The 17,208-nt window shown below is 44.6% G+C and overlaps 1 protein-coding gene across 1 annotated transcript in view; it reads right to left on the bottom strand.

The window, feature by feature from the left end:
• ADAMTS7 (ADAM metallopeptidase with thrombospondin type 1 motif 7) overlaps nucleotides 1–17,208 on the bottom strand; it is a 133,510-nt gene that overhangs the window by 99,598 nt on the left and 16,704 nt on the right. Inside the window, exons 5-8 of the mRNA XM_050967329.1 lie at nucleotides 16,550–16,674; nucleotides 14,687–14,836; nucleotides 10,642–10,785; nucleotides 19–163 (exon numbers count right to left, since the gene is read on the bottom strand). Coding sequence (XP_050823286.1) covers nucleotides 19–163; nucleotides 10,642–10,785; nucleotides 14,687–14,836; nucleotides 16,550–16,674 — 564 coding nt within the window. The remainder of the gene's footprint in view (nucleotides 1–18; nucleotides 164–10,641; nucleotides 10,786–14,686; nucleotides 14,837–16,549; nucleotides 16,675–17,208) is intronic.

Below are 17,208 nucleotides of genomic sequence, written 5' to 3'. Positions count from 1 at the left end.
CACCCAACCCCAACTTACATCCATGTCATCGCAGAAGACGGAGTATGCTCCATACTGCAGCCGGCACTGATGGCTGACATCATAGAGGACTCCTGGTGGAACCAAGGGGTAGTCTACCACTTCTTTGGCAGGTGGGTCATCCAGACACAACCCCCAGCCTCGACTGCAAACATGAAACGGACAAGTCAGAATCAAGCAGACGGGGATCAATGTAGGGCAAGAAGAGACCCAGCAAAACGGGCTCTTGTAGAAAATTAGAATTGTTGTTAAAAACAAAGGAAGAGTCATAACTCTGGTGCGTAAATGGCAGCGATGAGTCATGTGCAGCTGGTGAGCACCAGTAGCTCTTTGCTCTGATACCCTGCTGGAGCCGAGATTTCATGGGAGAGCCTGTTCTCACGGGCTTTCCGGACCACAATTGCCGACTCAGCACAGCTGGTGAAAGTGGCGGCAACTCCATAGAAGTCAATGGAATTACAACCACTCAGCCCAAGAGGTTTCAGTGAGCTCAATGTTAGGTATTCAGCTGAGCCAATGAGGCTGTGAGGATTTCCAGCGCTTACCCTGGTGCATGTACATACAATGTTCTGTGCTGGCTGCACGAGAACAGCTATTCCCAAGCATTACCTACCTCTTTGCTCTATTTCTGCCTGTAAAGTATTTCAGAATTTCACTTTACTCCTGCTGAAGTTAGTGGTGAAACTCCCAGGATATGGCCCACTTTGTGTGCAAGACCCCATTGAAAACTTCAATTTAACATTAAAGCAAGAGAAGAAAAAGCTTCCACTCATGGGTCTGAATACAAACAACTCCAGCCTAAAACCCCATTGTCAAAGATGGGAAGGCAGCCTGCTTTTTACTGTGGTACCCTGAAAGCACTCAAGTAAGTTATTACTGAGCTTAAATGAGCTATCACAAAGCGGAGAGCAAAATACTGCTCGGACACATTCTCAACCTGCCAAGATGAGAAATGTTCGCTATAAAATTACACCTCCCTGAGAGCAGCTGTCAGGGTTTTTCTTGTACCAGGTTAATCTGAGAGGGAAGTCTGAGTCTGCAGCCCCTTCCTTAAGCCTAGATGGAACAGCACTGGTTTCCTCTGCTCTGTTTATTAGTTTTGCTCCTTTAGAGTTTGATGAGGTGGCAGGCTTGAGGCAGACGGCCTGCACTTTAAATTCTCTCCTTGCAAGAGCATACTGAAGGGTTGAGCTCTTGGCTTTGTTCCTATTATGGGAGATAATTTTTCCTGTTCCCAGCATCTGGCTTTGTGCCTGGTGCTTTTGAAGCCCTGTCTATAAATCCCTTACTCAAGGAACCTGCATGCGGTCCCACTCCACACCCCAGCCATGGAACAATAGCTTCCATTACCTGTTTCATTTAAAGGTCTCTGAGAGCTCATTGCAGTGCAATGGTTATTATCAGGTGGAAAAGACAGCACCAGTTCTGCAGGTCATTTAAAATATAATAGCGCACAGGCTCCTTGTCACAGCTACCCTGAAAGGAGCACATCTTAAGGTCAAGAGCTGCAAAATTAGGTCAGCTAGAGAGATGCTGTTAGTGCCGACATGGAAATAAACAGCCAGGATATCTTACTAGCAAGTCAGGGAGGGACTCATAGAATATCAAGGTGGAAGGGACCTCAGGAGGTATCTAGTCCAATCCCCCCACTCAAAGCAGGACCAATCTCCAGACAGATTTTTTGCCCCAGATTTCTAAACAGCCCCCTCAGGAATTGAACTCACAACCCTGGGTTTAGCAGGCCAATGCTCAAACCACTGAGCAGACCCAATCTATTAGCAGACCTAATCTATTCCCAGTTAAAATTAGCACAGTAAATTGTGGGTGCTTCCTATGTGGTGTAGGACAAGTAAGGGCATCGCAAATGTGTGTGTGGAAAAGACTTTGCACTGCTGCATTTATTTCAGTCGTGAGGCATCAGCGTGTTTATGTTCTCACTCAATGTTATTTAAGAAAGGCCAGCTGCTGAGCTCAAGAGGATGCCAGTATGTGTAGGAGACCAAGCATAACAGTTGCACATCAAGTTGTGACAATGTTTACGTCCACAGAATCACAAGATGTAGACATAACTAGCAGCCGTTTTATGAGATTCAGGAACAAAGTCCAAATGGTGTTTCAAAGCACCACAGCAGGAGGGGACAGGCAAAATATTTTTAAACAAATGTTTACCAGCATTGGAAAGAAATCTTTAAGGATGTTTATGTTACAAAGGATTTTTAACCCCATAGAGGAGATAAAGTCAGAGATGAAAAAGACAAATAAAATGGTTTCCGCTCCATCACAGTTTTTTTTCCTCCTGCCTTGTGCTTCATGGATATCCAGAAAGTTATGTATTCAGCCATGCCACTGTGCTTGCATTGCAAAATGAGTGGTGATACAGTTTAACCGGTAGAGTGCATTATTCTAGGGCAGAGATGGTGCGTTTAGAGGAGATGGAAAATCCTTTTCAACAGCTATATAGGCAAACTTTAATCTTCTTTTAAGTTCTGTATTTTGGAGAAGTGGAAATTTTAAGGCATAACAGCAATATCGTCTTCCATTAGGCAGTGCTTTCAGTACATAAGGATCCCAGTGCAGTCACATTTATAGTCAGCTCTGCTAAAATGCAGCTGCTTCCAAAGTGAAAAGCAGCCATCAACCACCATGCACCAGAGTGAGCGAGGGGAAATGTGGGACAAACAGGTAGTTTTTCAAGGGAAGCCAATGCCATAAGAGTTCAAAAACCATGCAAAGCTGATGGGATCTCGGCAGAAAGGCCTTGTCCAAGAGACCCACACATAGTAAAGTGCACACAAGTCAATTTGTCTTCTCTGTGGGGAAGCAGACCTTGATCCAGGATTTAACTCTGTCTTTCTAAGGAGCCAAGCTTACATCAAAACACTGGTCTGTTTAAAAACATGTTGGCTAGTATTTATTTATTTAGTTAGTTAGCTAGTCAGATAAAGCAAGTCAGAAGCATCCTGACTCTTCCAGAATAAAACAAATTGGAGCACAGGCCTGGGGTTCAAACACAGAGATCTCCTTCCAGTCCTTTTAACAACAGCTTCTGAAAAAATGCCTCCCTTAGCCTGTAATGGAGGTGCGTATACTCTGGGAAAGGCTTGGGGAGGGAGAATTTAGTGATTAGCTTTCCCCATGGAAATCAAGGCTCTCATACCCACAGGGCAGGAAGAAGGCAAAGCCCCTTGGCAAGCACATGTGTTACATGCATTTGCTGGAAATGGTTATAATTTGTTATAATTGCAATAATTTGCAAAATATGCTAATTTACTAAATATATGAATGGGGCACCTATAAATCAGGGGGTGGGGAGATAAGGAAAGGATAGGGTTAAACGGCTGTCATTTGAAATGGGCAGATGAGAGTAGGACGCAAGAGGATCTGACAGTTCTCTAATGTGTAACAAATCAAGGTAATAGCAAAGAAAATGTCTTCCAATGAGTCTCAAATCTTGACATCTGTCCAAATCCTGCTGGTTTTAGGAAACTGAAAGAGCTTCACCAGAAAGGGAATATGGACCAGAGGATCCTGTTTGAGCTGTGAGGGACCATTTGGCTACTTAAACCTAGTGGTGCTTCTCTGGGTAACTCCTAGTTTACTGGTAAGAGGGTTGAGCCTGCAATATTGCTGCTGGAATGGGTTTAGTTTCACAATCCTCTCCAGCCTTATGACCTGAAATCAGCTATTAAAGTGTAATAGTAAAACAGACGCGTGTAGCAACAGCCTGAGGAGGCTTTAAACTCCTGACTCCTTGGAACCTCCTTACCCAATCACAATCTGAGCAGCGAGCACTCCTGGGGGAGCTGTTATAAAATTGCAACCACCTATTGCTTCAGCATTAGGGTCCTAATTCAGGTCAGTTTACAACGCCCTTGACTTCCACAGTGATGAGCATTCACAGATAGGACAAGCACTATTTGCTTGATTTAGTACCATGCACTTGTCTCAAGATGAGCTACAAGAGAATCCCACCACCAATCGCAAAGCATCTCAGCGACTCCCTGGAGGAGTACAACCAACGGCATGTTCACTAGGAACAAGTGGCAGGTTTTTAACTGTATAATGAGGTCACAGCCAAGTTCCTCGCTCTGAGGAAGTCATGGCCTCAGTTTCATCACTTAGACGAAAGGGTCTTATCAGAGCAAACAGGGCTAATGAAAGATGTCCTGGTGCTTCATACATCATACAGTTAATGTCAATGACCTACTAATACAGATGGTCAGCACCAAAGCTCACTGACCCTCAGAGCTGCATCTCCAAGCTACAACCCTCAAAAATGAAGCTGGTAGGTACTGAGGAGAGCACCTCTAAAGGAGGCTGCATTTCCGTGGCTACTACTGTATGCATACGAGCGAATGTTCCTCACTGCCACTTTCCCCAGTCTCATCACTCGTGTTCTTTACCTCTTGAAACATCCAGAAGCAAAGATGACCAGGTTTGTTGATAGTGGTATATCAGATGCTAAAGTCTTCAGAGGCTAGTAAAAGTCAGTGAGGCATAAGGATACATTTAGAGGATGCCCTGTGGGCCTTTAATTCTGGAATGTTCCTGATCTGCTTTCATTGCCATCAGATGCTTTTGCTGTATTATCCAAGGGCTTGTCTATAAGAACAAGTGTCACCGGTTTAACTTTAAGGAGTTTATTTAAACCAACTTCATTCACCTGATGCAAACCCCTGCCTGGATACTCTGATACACATGGATTATAGCAGTTTAGCTTAAGGCGACTGGGAAGAGGTTTAAATTAACCCAAAATAAGACAGTCTTAAACCAGAATTGGAGTATCTGCACAGGGGGTTAACTAGATTGATTTAGAAACTGATTTAAGTGAAACTGGCCCACCGGTCTCACGTAAACAAGGCCTCCCACTACATGGGGTTACAGCCTATCACACAGTCAGATACACTTCCCCACAACACGCAGTGAGTAGCGTGTACCCCCAGGATAGACACCCTATATGTTTCCAAAGGGTGTGGCCAGTCCGGTCCCAGACAGCACTCCTCCTTTGGCCTAACGCACAATGTCTCTGCCAGCAAGGCTGCCCATCTCCTCACCCTTCCTATCACAGAGCATTGACTTTGCAGCCCCATGCAGCCCATTGAAAACGCAATGATTTAAAATTACATGGATCTTTTTCCACAAGCAGCTTCCCAGCGACTTTCCTTTCGGGACAGGTGCCCAACACTTTTAAACAGACCGTTGCTTTGAAATTAGTTGTGTCTTTCCAGCCACATGTATCTAAGTCTAATTCTAGCTAGGACACACCATCATCTAGACTATGCTTGAGAGGTCTAGATTTCTGTGAGTACTATAGCACTGAACTGGAATGAAATATTATATTCCTGCATTCATTTCTGAGTTGAGCAAAGTCACTGCCTGGCAGCTCCAAAGCTATTTTCTTTACTTGCTCATGGAAAAACATCAAAGAGGTGTTTTATAGAAAGGGAAACAATGCATTCAGTGCCATGTCAAGTCAAGCTGTAAGAATTGGACTCTAAGCGTCACCTCCACCCATGGCATTTCATTGCTGTTCCTTAAGCCTGGCTTGTTCACTGTCTGATGTGAAACTTCAGTCGAAAGAACAAGGGCGAAAAAACCTGCTCCTTGATCTCTCCATGGCATTTGGTACGGCCATTCAGTCTCTAGATAACTGTAACAAACAGACAAAGAATAATTACTCCTGATATTTTGGTTTTGATGCCATGAGCTCCCCCCTGCCTATGGCGCATGCTAGTCTAGTCTCCTGTGGGCTGGAATACTTTGGTCTCATTTCGGTTGTTCGGGTTGGTGTGTGGTTGGGGTTGGTGTGTGATTGGGGTTGGTGGGCTGTGATACACAAGAGGTTAGACTAGTTGATGGCCATTGAGCCAGAGAGTGCCGTCACAACATGGAAACCTTTGGATGCCTCCTGCTTTTCAGATCACACAGAGGGAGTGGCACTAAGATAGCAAGCACTTCGTTTTCTCATTCTTGGCATCTGCCTTTGAAACCCTTTTCCTGTGTTCATGCATCATCTTTGGAAGCCAAAATCCTCCCTCATTTTGTGGGTCATTGAGCTGCAGCTCCTGTCAGACTGGCAGCCAGGCCCTTACCTCCAAGAGTACTTCTGTCACTCTGTCCAAAGTATTCTCTCTCCCTTGGCCTAGACAGTGAGAGGGCTGGGAGAAATCTGGCACTGATGGGACAGGAAACAGGCATAGTTCGTTCCCCCCATAGTAAAGTAAGTCTTCTATTTTCACTACGGAACATCTTCCCTTTGGGTGACACCGAAGAGTCTTAATACTCTCTTCTGCTAAGGCTAGAGAGAGAAAACTACTTAGGTGCCCTACTTTAACAATGCACTTGATTGCGAGTGCACAATTGTTACTGCTTCCTAAGTCTATTATTTAAGCTGTCAGACCCCATACCAGACTTGCCTTGCAGGATGATTTGAACTACTCATGGCAATAGCCAGCTTTGCTGGCACTTGCACCAGCGACCCTTGGATCCTAGAGCAGCAGAGCTATTTCTTGAGCCAAAGGAGGGTCTCCATTAGCTGTTGGGGGCAATAAGATTCATAGGCTCCTCCAGACTCATGGTGGATTTCTTAGATTTAAAAGATGCTGGTCACTTTAAAAAAAAATTTAGTCACAATGAGAGAGTAGGAAGAGGTGACTCGCTAGGGCGAGGCCATCTCTGGTCTTTGGGACCTCACTCAGCTGAGTGCTGCTGATCTTCATGTGAATTGTTCAGCCCCTCACATGTTCAGGCCCGGAGGCTTCCGAGCAAGACAGGCAGGTTCACATGGATGCATGCCCAGGGCAGCTCTCCATTTAACATACACATTGTTTTCACATGTTCAAATCTTTTATTGATTTCTTTCTCTCTTTTGTACAAAACTGGACAGTGCAATTTTCAATGTAAAGACTGTTACAGGCACATCTAGCAAGCCTGGGTCACAAGGGTCTAATTCCTTGGCTTATACCTCCCTACTTTCCTGCCAACATTATTCTAACAACACAGACATTTCTGTGCTCACACCATCCCCTTTCGCTGGCCTGAGGGATGTCACAGACAATGAAATACTTTTGCTGAAGTGTTCTCTCTCCTTGAAGGAAGAGCTGCCCTTCTTGGGGGAGCAGAGAAACAGAAATTAACTGGAAATGCATCCAGATGAATCTTTTCTTTCTTGGGAAGTGCAGCTCAAGGTTACGGTGATCAGGAAATTCCTATTCTAAAAGTGAAGTTAAAAGTAGAGGGCCAGAGCATTAGCTGGTGAAAGTCAGCATAGCTCCATTGAAGTTATAGATCTACACTAGCTTACACCACCTGAGGGTCAAGGCTGTGTATTTGAGCTGTTGGCTGTCATTTAGAGCTGAGTACCTGAGATGGGGGATCAGTGACACAGCCAACCCTCACTCCATGCCCATAGCTAGGCCTTCTGCCTGGCTGCTCAGTTCCTTACAGATGAGCACAATTTCCCCTAGCAGTGCTTCGTGAAGGCCCCCTTATTCTTTTCCCTGCAATAATGAAGAGAAATGTCCCAGCAATGCAAGGCACTTATTGATGGATGTAAATCTCTAGGCACCAGGCTTAAGAACCCAATAACAAACCGAAGAGTCAGCTATGTGGTGCTAAAAATAAACAGCTGTACAAAAGAATGTGGCTCGGCCTAGCTGCAGCCTGGAATACCTCCTGCCCAGAGACAAACAGAATTCGTTTGCCTTGGAAAGTCACTCAGTGCAGAGCAGAGGGTAAAGCAAGGTAAAGCTTTGCTATGAGAACACCAGGTCGCGAGAGCATGAAAAAGGCAATTGGCACAAGCCAGTGCCTGTGTTTTCGCATGTCATGTTTGCAGTGGCGCTGGGAATGCCTGAGAAGCAGAACAGAAGAGATCACAGGCACTTGTAGTGCTTGTCTGGGCCCAGATTGCTGTCCATCCTGTTTGCCAGTGCAAGGCAGTAGGGGGGTGGAACATTTCAGACTGAGCTGCCCCCTTTTTTCCTTGTACTGTGCTGCTGCTTCTATTGCAGGGGTGGGGAGCAGGGTCTATAGAGTGGCTACATTCCTACTCTTCCAACTGTGAAGTTCATTATGATGGGAAAATGACATGAACTAAAGCACAGGTACTGCAATGTCTCCCTATGGCTGGAATCTCAGCCAGGTTGTCCTCTAGTTTGCACTGGTGTAAATGAGGAGTAACTCCACTGAAACCACCGGAGTGACACTTGTGTGGGTGAGAGCAGAACCAGTATTTCTGGGCATGCACATGTGACAGCTGCACATGTGCTGCACTTGTGAGTATCCCAACTAGTAATTAAATAGAGAAAATTGGATGCATCTTAAGGATCTACACTGAGAGCAACAATCTAACACATGCATTCAAAAGAACATCTATTATTTTATAAAAGCAGCAAAGAATCCTGTGGCACCTTATAGACTAACAGACGTTTTGGAGCATGAGCTTTCGTGGGTGAATACCCACTTCCTCAGATGCATTATTTTATAGTGCTTCGGGTTCTTTTCTGTAGGATACAGCATAACACCACACGTTTATGTGACATGACATAAGGACATGTAATCCAGAAAGTTTTGTGTGATTTAAATGTGCATTCGGAATCGGGATTAACAGCCAATGGCACGAGGTAATGAAATGTAGAAAAGAATGTAACTGAAGTTTTACACCGCTCCGGAGCCTGAGAGTGAGTTGACACCGGTTGGCTGGATGGCAGTCATAGATCATGTGTTGCAGTGGGAAAGAAAATAGGAGGCTGTTTAGAAAGGAGATCAGTGGCGTTGCTACAATGCTTTATTTTCGGTAAGAGACAGGAATAACCCTAAAGTGAAATCCTGGCCCTAATGAAGTCAGTGGCAAAATTCCTGTTGATTAGGGATTTGGGGCAAAAATCTGTCTGGGGATTGGTCCTGCTTTGAGCAAGGAGTTGGACTAGATACCTCCTGAGGTCCCTTCCAACTCTGAGATTCTATGAATGGGACCAGGATTTCACTGCTAGCATCCAATCCAGCACGCCCACTCCCACTCTGCACAAAGGGCTCTAATGGTCAGTCCTGTGAATGGACTGTCATTCACGTAGGGCCTGATTCAGCAAGATGTGAGATCCAATGGGAATGAAGGGCAGCTGTCTGCATCTCAAGGTGGGGACCAGCAATTCAGAGAACTGGACCCCGATGTTTGCTCCACAGTGCCCAAGTCCCGTCATCTAACTCCCTATTTGGGAAAGCCCCTTGGGAATACATTGACTATGAAAGGTGCTGTCCGAAAGCAAATTCCTTTCTACTCCCCAAACGGTTCTCTGTCAGCTGTCAAAATTAGATACCAGTGATATGGAGTCTGGACACACGAAGGCTCATGAGCAATAAATGGGGGAAGAATGAGGTTGCACATTTCCACTCACCCCCAGTTCCTCCACTCAGTTCTCATTATACAGAGAGCACATCAGGCACTAACATTTGTTGAAGACAACCGAAGATTTCAAGTGATGCATGTTCTAGAACAGGGTTTCCCAAACTTGGGCCACTGCTTGTGTAAGGAAAGGCCCAGGTGGGCCGTGCCGGTTTGTTTACTTGCCGCGTCCATAGGTTCGGCCGATCGTGGCTCCCAATGGCCGTGGTTCGCTGCTCCAGGCCAATGGGAGCTGTGGGAAGCGGCGTGGGCTGAGGGACGTACTGGCTGCCGCTTCCAGCAGCTCCCATTGGCCTGGAGCAGCGAACTGCGGCCATTGGGAGCCGCGATCGGCCGAACCTGTGGACGTGGCAGGTAAACAAACCGGCCCAGCCCAACAGGGGCTTTCCCTACACAAGCGGCGTCCCAAGTTTGGGAAACACTGTTGTAGAATATCAGAAACATTGGTTGCTAATTACAAAAGGTCCCAATCCTCTGTCCCATTCTCTGCCTTGATATGCCAATATCAAGAACATCTACAGCTCATTGTTGAATGGTCCTTTCTGCATGACCTCCACCCAAGACTGAAAGCCCTTTTGAGCTGCGTTTCAGTGAGAAGCGCTCCTTCAAGAAGTCAAAATCCCATTTACAGTAGAGGCTGAGAAGTTATCTCCAGAAGTGCTAGTGAAAAAAACCGAGCTTTTCCTCCATTAACAAAGGGCTTGCAGCTCTCTTTTTAAGGCACTGAAAATAGAGCACAATGAAGATTAAAAATGCATCCCGAGAATGTTAACCATGAGACATCAGTAGATGAGATAAGCCACCTCTGGAGGCCCTGTGTCCTTACCAAGTCTTGTTGTAGTGTTGGTCTTGGTGTGGATGGATCAAGGCTACACAGGCCCCAAGTCCATCCACACTTCAGCCCTCTTCTTCTTCCAGAAAATTCTTCCTCAGGGGCAAACCCACTTCCACCCCCACTCCCATTCCCTCCTCACCCCTACATAAGGCTTGTCCTCCTTCCACTGCCAAGTCCTTGAACTGCCTAACAATGACTAGGCAGCCCAGCCACTCCAAGCCCATGCTGAAGGCAGCCAGCCAGTAGCAATCAGGTGTGTTCTGTACCTGCTCTCCATTTCATCCAGGCCCCCTCTGACTATGGCGCCAGACTCCTGACTGACTGATGAGCCCTGACGCTAGCACAGATATTGAAGGAAGGTAAGGAGAGAGGGTAGGGGACTTACTCGAGGAATCGTGTGATGTACTCCCTGCTGCAGCGGGACCAGGTGAGTGGAGAGGTGTCATACAGGAGCTGTGGAGACATGATGAAAGGTCTTTTCCCAACTGGCTCACAGTCATTGCCGCTTCCATCATGCTGAATCCCAAAACTGTGTAAGAGCACAGTCCCACAAAGGAGAGGTGAGCCGCATGCTTGGATACAACCACACAGGTGCTTTGCTTTCTAGCACATTCACATCAAGCCTTACAGTACAAAGCCCCATGACAGTTTCTCCCAGTTACTCTGTTCTTAACACACCACTGCTCTGTACAGAGACTTTACCTCATCAGCAACTGTAATGAATCCAGATCCAATGCAATAAAAGTTACATCACTGTCATTGTGAACCCAACTGGTTCAATGGACTGGACCCTGGACTGGGAACCAGGAGACCTGTGATCTATTTCTGGCTCTGTCACTGATCCACTGTGTGACCTGGGGCAAGCTACTCCCCCTCTCTGCCTTGTCTATTTAGACTGTGAGCTCTGTGGGGTAGGGACTCCTGGGTGTATAGACAGTGCCCAGCGCAATGGGGCTCCAGTCGCAGTGAGGGCCTTAATGCACTACTGGACTACCAATAACTAATCCATGGGTGGAGGGAAGTGGGTGGCTGGGTGATGTGGGGAATCCCCCCAGTTACTGCACTTTATGCAGGGCCTGCAGCAGGGCACGGAGACACAGAATCATAGGACTGGAGGGGACCTTGAGAGGTCATCTAGTCCAGTCCCCTGCACTCATGGCAGGACTAAGTATTATCTAGAGTCTAAAGTGGTTCTTAACCTGGGGTGTGTGCACCCCCTGGGGCTGCAAGATGCTCTTTCTGGTGGTGTGAGACATGCCAGATTTTTTTAGAAGGTAAATCATCGAAAACATAAATTAAGCACAGGCACGTAAGTACAAATACTTTGTTTCATCAAATCTAAGCATAAGATAACGGTTGGTGTGTGGGGATCAATTTGCACCAATGGTGCCCCTGCCATTCTAGGAAAAAATTCAGGATTTGTTGCCTTTGTAAAGAAATAATAATAAATATGCAATTCTAAAAAAAGTGTGTAATTTTTCATGTATTCTTAATTTTACTGAGAAATTAAAATAAATATATAATTCTATCTCCTTCATTCTATGAATGAAGGCGATAGATATATGATATGATATGTTATATATGTTATGATATATCTAGGTTTAAACAACTGACCTACTTCAATGATTTGTGATAAGGGGTGCGAGAACATATTTTGAGAACCAGAGGGGTGCAGGCTGCAGTAAAGGTTAACAACCACTGAAGACCATCCCTGACAGGGGTTTGTCTAATCTGCTTTTAAAAATCTCCAATGGTGAAGATTCCACAACCTCCCTAGGCAATTTTGAGTTTCAGTTCTGGAACTGGAGATGTGGACATGAGGTGGATTTGCTGCCTGTTGATTGAGGGCAGGGTGGAGACCAGGACAGCACATACCATAAGCACAGCTGAGTGGATAATACACAACAGATGATATAGCACTCAGTTAGCCTCCTTTTCTGATTGCACAACACCTGTGAGTAGTTCACAATTTCCTCAGATTTAGTTGTTAGAAATTTGATGCACTTTCACGTGATTATTTTTTTAACACCACAGAAAGTATTTGATTCTTGCTGAATTAAAGCTATATTTGGTTAGTTATGATTGGTCAGATAAGTCACAGGCTATTGTTTCTGTTCCTTGATTGGGCAAGCATGCTACAGCCACAAGTATGAATTTAACATTTGGTTTCCACAAGTACTCGTACATTCAACTTTGCAATGTACTTTCTGTGAATAGTGCTGCCAGTAAAACACGCTTGCACAAATGATCCTGAGAAGTGAATGCACAAAGGGCACTGAGTGCAGACTAAGCAAAGTTAGAGAAAATTCGAGCAGATACTTGCAGCTCTTTTTTTGCAGTATTGCCCAATTTTTGCAGTGGGGCATCAACACTGGCAAGACTGAAAGGCTCCCACGGTGTGGAGTCCCAAGTGGTGGCATGCACTTAAAATTGGCCCAGTGAGTTTGTCTGATATATGTAAAACCCATACAGTACAGGGTACAATTTTCCAAAGCACCAAGCCCCACTGTAAGTCCCCTAGGTGTTCTGAAAATTTTGCCCACAGACAAAACTGAAGGGACTATAGCCTCATAATCTCCTCTCCATAGTTACTCTACGTCCTTCTAACCCAGAGGCCTGCTGTTCCTCTCACACTGGTGTAAGTCTGGAGTATTTCCACTGAAGTCAGTTGAATTACATTGGCCTTAATCCAGTGCAAGTGAGATCAGAATGAGGTCCAGAGAATTCAGTGCAAGAATGATTGGCTAAGCCCAACTGCCTAAAGATGATGATGAAAATTAGCTTGTTTCCAATTTGTTCTCTATGAACAAATATTTGTCTCATATAATCACTGCAGACACTGGCGTACAGGAACATGCTGTTCACAGTCTGAACCTTGGGGAGTCACTGCCTAGCTCCTTGTTCCCGCAAATGGTTCATTTTGTGCTTTTGCAAATGCACAACCGCCAAGCTTAATAATTCTTTTATTATTGCTTTCCCACTCGCTGAAATGCATGGAATTAGAAATATATTTATTATACACTGTCAGCAGTAACTACAGCTAATATGGAAAGCTCCCAGGGGCAACTGATATAAAAGACAGTGAATCAGGTGCTGACAGGGACAACAAAGCAGGCAGTAAATGGTGTTACTTAATTTAAAGGCTGTGGTTTACTATAGCTGTAGCTGTCTGTGGCCACGTCCAGACTAGGAATTAAAATCGATTTTAGATACGCAACTTCAGCTACGGGAATAACGTAGCTGAAGTCGAATTTCTAAAATCGAGGTACTCACCAGTCTGGACGGCGCGGCATCGATGTCCGCGGCTCTCCGTGTCGATTCCGGAACTCCGTTAGGATTGATGGAGTTCCGGAATCGATGTAAGCGCGCTCGGGGATCGATACACCGCGTCCAGACTAGACGCGATATATCGATCCCCGAGCAATCGATTTTAACCCGCCGATGCCGCGGGTTAGTCTGGACGAGGGCTGTAAGTAGCCAATTTGACACATTATTCACTTTTGTATATTTCTGAGGCATTTGCTAAAAATATAATTGAAATAATGTGGAAGAAATAATGTCTGCAAAGAAGAGGATCAATGTGGCATAGCTGATATCAAACCCAATGGGGACGTAGAGGGGAAAATGTAAAACAAACATTTAATTAATGGATCGATGAGTCCAAAGTTTAATGCAAGTCAGTGCATTAAGTCAGTATCAATACATGGTACTTTCCTTAAAATATATATTTTTATGTAAATATTAAAGAATTTTGAAGTAGTCTTTCTTATTGCAAACCCAAATAAGGAAAAGATGAGACTATTGAACCACACTGATTTAATTAAACTTCAGATAATATATACTTACCCACAGAAATGTGATATTCGCAATATGAGATGAAATTAACATTTAAATATATAATGGTTTCCTGGAGCTGTATTAATTTGATTATTTAAAAGACCTTTCCAAAGGTTAATTGCATTAAACAGGTTGGGAGAACAAACCAAACATTTGCCACCAATTCTATAAATAAACTAAATTTGAAGAATTCCTAATTAAAAAGCTTTGTTCAAAACATTTCACGAATTCTAGTTTGCTCTTGGGCCAGCCCATTTACAGAACACCACTCAGCTTGCCTCGAAGTCAGAGACACCGAGTTCAGTCAGACTGGATTTGACATATGAATGTAACTGAGCTGGGACTCCTGGGAGTGTGCAGAGACAGGTTAAACTTAGAAAATAACAAAGTTCTAAAAATGAAACTCTCTGAGCAAAACCCGCAGGGTAAACTGAGAACTTCCACTGACTTGAGAGGGGTTGCCTGCGTAAGGCAAGGTTGAGTACAGATGGATATTTTCCCACTTTCTGTACCACATGCACTCTTTAAAGAGCTGAATAATGTCTCTTTCCAGGAGAGGGGTCATGAAAGAGATTAAACAAATCCCTAAGTACCTGTGTCCGAGTTCATGTGCCACGGTGAAAGCCAGGGGAAGTCCTGTATCCTCATTTATATTACAACTTCTGTGAGGCTGACACATTCCTGACACATGAGAGAGACCCAGAGTCTCACAAGGCCTGTTCATTGCAGCACAGATGTCTTTCCTTTTACATTCAGGGGAAAAAACAAAACACACACATAGGACAAATCAGTTATTTAAATCATAGCACCTTCCAAAGTGTCAAAATAAAACTGAGCAAAACTATTGTCTGAAAACTCTGGAGTGGGCTCAGCGATTAGATTGAAAGGGGAACTCTGAATGTTGCAAGCAATGCAAGGTTTGTATTCAGTGGGGCAGGGGTAGGCAACCTATGGCACATGTGCCAAAGGCAGCACACGTGCCGATTTTCAGTGGCACTCATACTGCCCAGGTCCTGGCCACTGGTCTGGGGGGCTCTGAATTTTAATTTAATTTTAAATGAAGCTTCTTAAACATTTTTAAAACCTTATTTACTTTACATACAACAATAGTTTAGTTCTATATTGTAGACCTATAGAAAGTGACCTTCTAAAAACGTTAAAATGTATTACTGGCACACGAAACCTTAAATCAGAGTGAATAAATGAAGACTTGGCACACCACTGCTGAAAGGTTGCTGACCCCTGGAGTAGGGGATTGTAAACATCTCCCTGAATAGAAGGGACTCTGGTCTCACTTCTATATAGCAGGCTCTCGCTACTGTGTACCTGATGGATACAATTTGCACAGTGCCATTATATCTGCCTCCCATGGCTAACTGGGCACTGGTGTTCCACCCTGGGACATGACATAGTATCTAACTAACCCAGCTGTAACATATATAGTGTGTATATAAAAGGTGACAACATATTAAGTGGCTAAACAGAAACAAAGAGTGGATACATCTGAATGTAATAGATTTATGACCCTCTTTTTCCATTTGCTCTCCTAGGAGCCCAGTTTACTAAGGAGCCTGATTAATTTAAAATCAAAAGGCGCTTGGTTACATTAACTGGACTTTAAAAGCACAGCTGGGGCTGGAAATAATTAAGCAATGGGACACGACAGGCCAGTGCATTTCTTGGGGGATCACGGCAACCCCAGGTAGCTATGGCTGTGACTACAGCCACCCAAGAAGGACAATAACAATAACCCCACAGGCATGTACTGCCCTGCAGTGTCTTATTTCTACTGCAAAATAGATCTCCTGGAGAAAATGGGAGTGTTGTGGGAGATGCCGTGCTTGTGAATGCTTTGGGAGTTACTGAAACAACTTGATATCTCCATAGACCAGACTGCAGTGGCTTAAAGCATGCAGGCTGTACCCCTTACCCATAAGGAAAACACACTTGGGCTGGGATCCTCACAGAAGCCTGAAGAATCTAGGTGCCTAAATCCCACAGGATTTCACTGGGAATTAGGCACCCTCCCTGATGCTCTTTTGCAAATCCCTGCCTTGATCCATAAGACAAAATAGAAAGTTTATACAAGTGAACATCCCCGATGGGGGTCAGGAAAATGGAGATGGGGTCAAACCAAAACCCTGCATTTTAACAGCCCCAGATGCTGGTAAATTTGAATCCATATTCCAGATTTGGATCTGAACTCTGAGGCTAGTGCCGATTTTGGGAATAGGCTAATCTCAAAACAGCAGGTTGCATCTCTAGTTACACGTGTAAGACTCAAAAAAGGGCCCACATAAGGAAAATGGAATTTAAATAGCATCCTCTTTCTCTCTCTCTCTCACATTAGATCCTAGTGTCTCTCTCTATCTCCCAGCTTTGTAGGTATTTCTAACTACTTGGTAAATTGCTGAAACCAGAGAGCTAGCACACGCAGAAAACACAAAGCAGGATACCTGGTAAGCAAGACAGCTACATCATGATGTAGTGGGTGGGCATCTCCTTTCACATTGATGCTTTTCTGCCATTTGCAAAAACTTCTCAAGGTGTTGTCCGCGTGATGGGTGATTTTCAAATCCTCCTGCCAACATAAGGAAGTAAAAGTCTGCTGTCATGGTGTTGTCCTTTTTGTCACTTAGAGACACCGGGGACAGATTCTGACCTCAGTTACACCAAATTCAGATTGGAAGTAACTACACTGACTTAGATGGAATTACTCCAGATTTACACCACATAGCTGAGCTCAGAATCCACCTCTTTTTTACTATCATTTGACTATGATCAAGTGGATATGTTAGACAGTCTAGTGAAGGGAGTTAAAAAAACCTGCAGGAAAATATTCCCATTAGGTTGTCGAATCTTTTACAAGGACACAGCTGGGGGAAACAGATCAAACAGCTGAGCAACTTCAGGCTTAGCTGAGAATGATAACTGCAGCTGGGAAGCACAAACAACCAACGTTTCACATTCATCATACAGTGCTGCTAGCTGGGATGCTCCTATGGGACAAAGCCAATTCTGGAAACTAGAAAGACTACAACATCTGCTGAGAAACACCCTAACTCACAGTCACATCTCTGCCAGAGTGGAGCCACCCTGCCTCTAATGTTAATGG

Source organism: Gopherus flavomarginatus, chromosome 9 (genome assembly GCF_025201925.1).
Source record: "Gopherus flavomarginatus isolate rGopFla2 chromosome 9, rGopFla2.mat.asm, whole genome shotgun sequence".
Classification (NCBI taxonomy): Eukaryota; Metazoa; Chordata; order Testudines; family Testudinidae; genus Gopherus; species Gopherus flavomarginatus.
The sequence above is the reverse complement of the archived record's forward strand: the minus strand, read 5'-3'. Positions and strand labels throughout refer to the sequence as shown.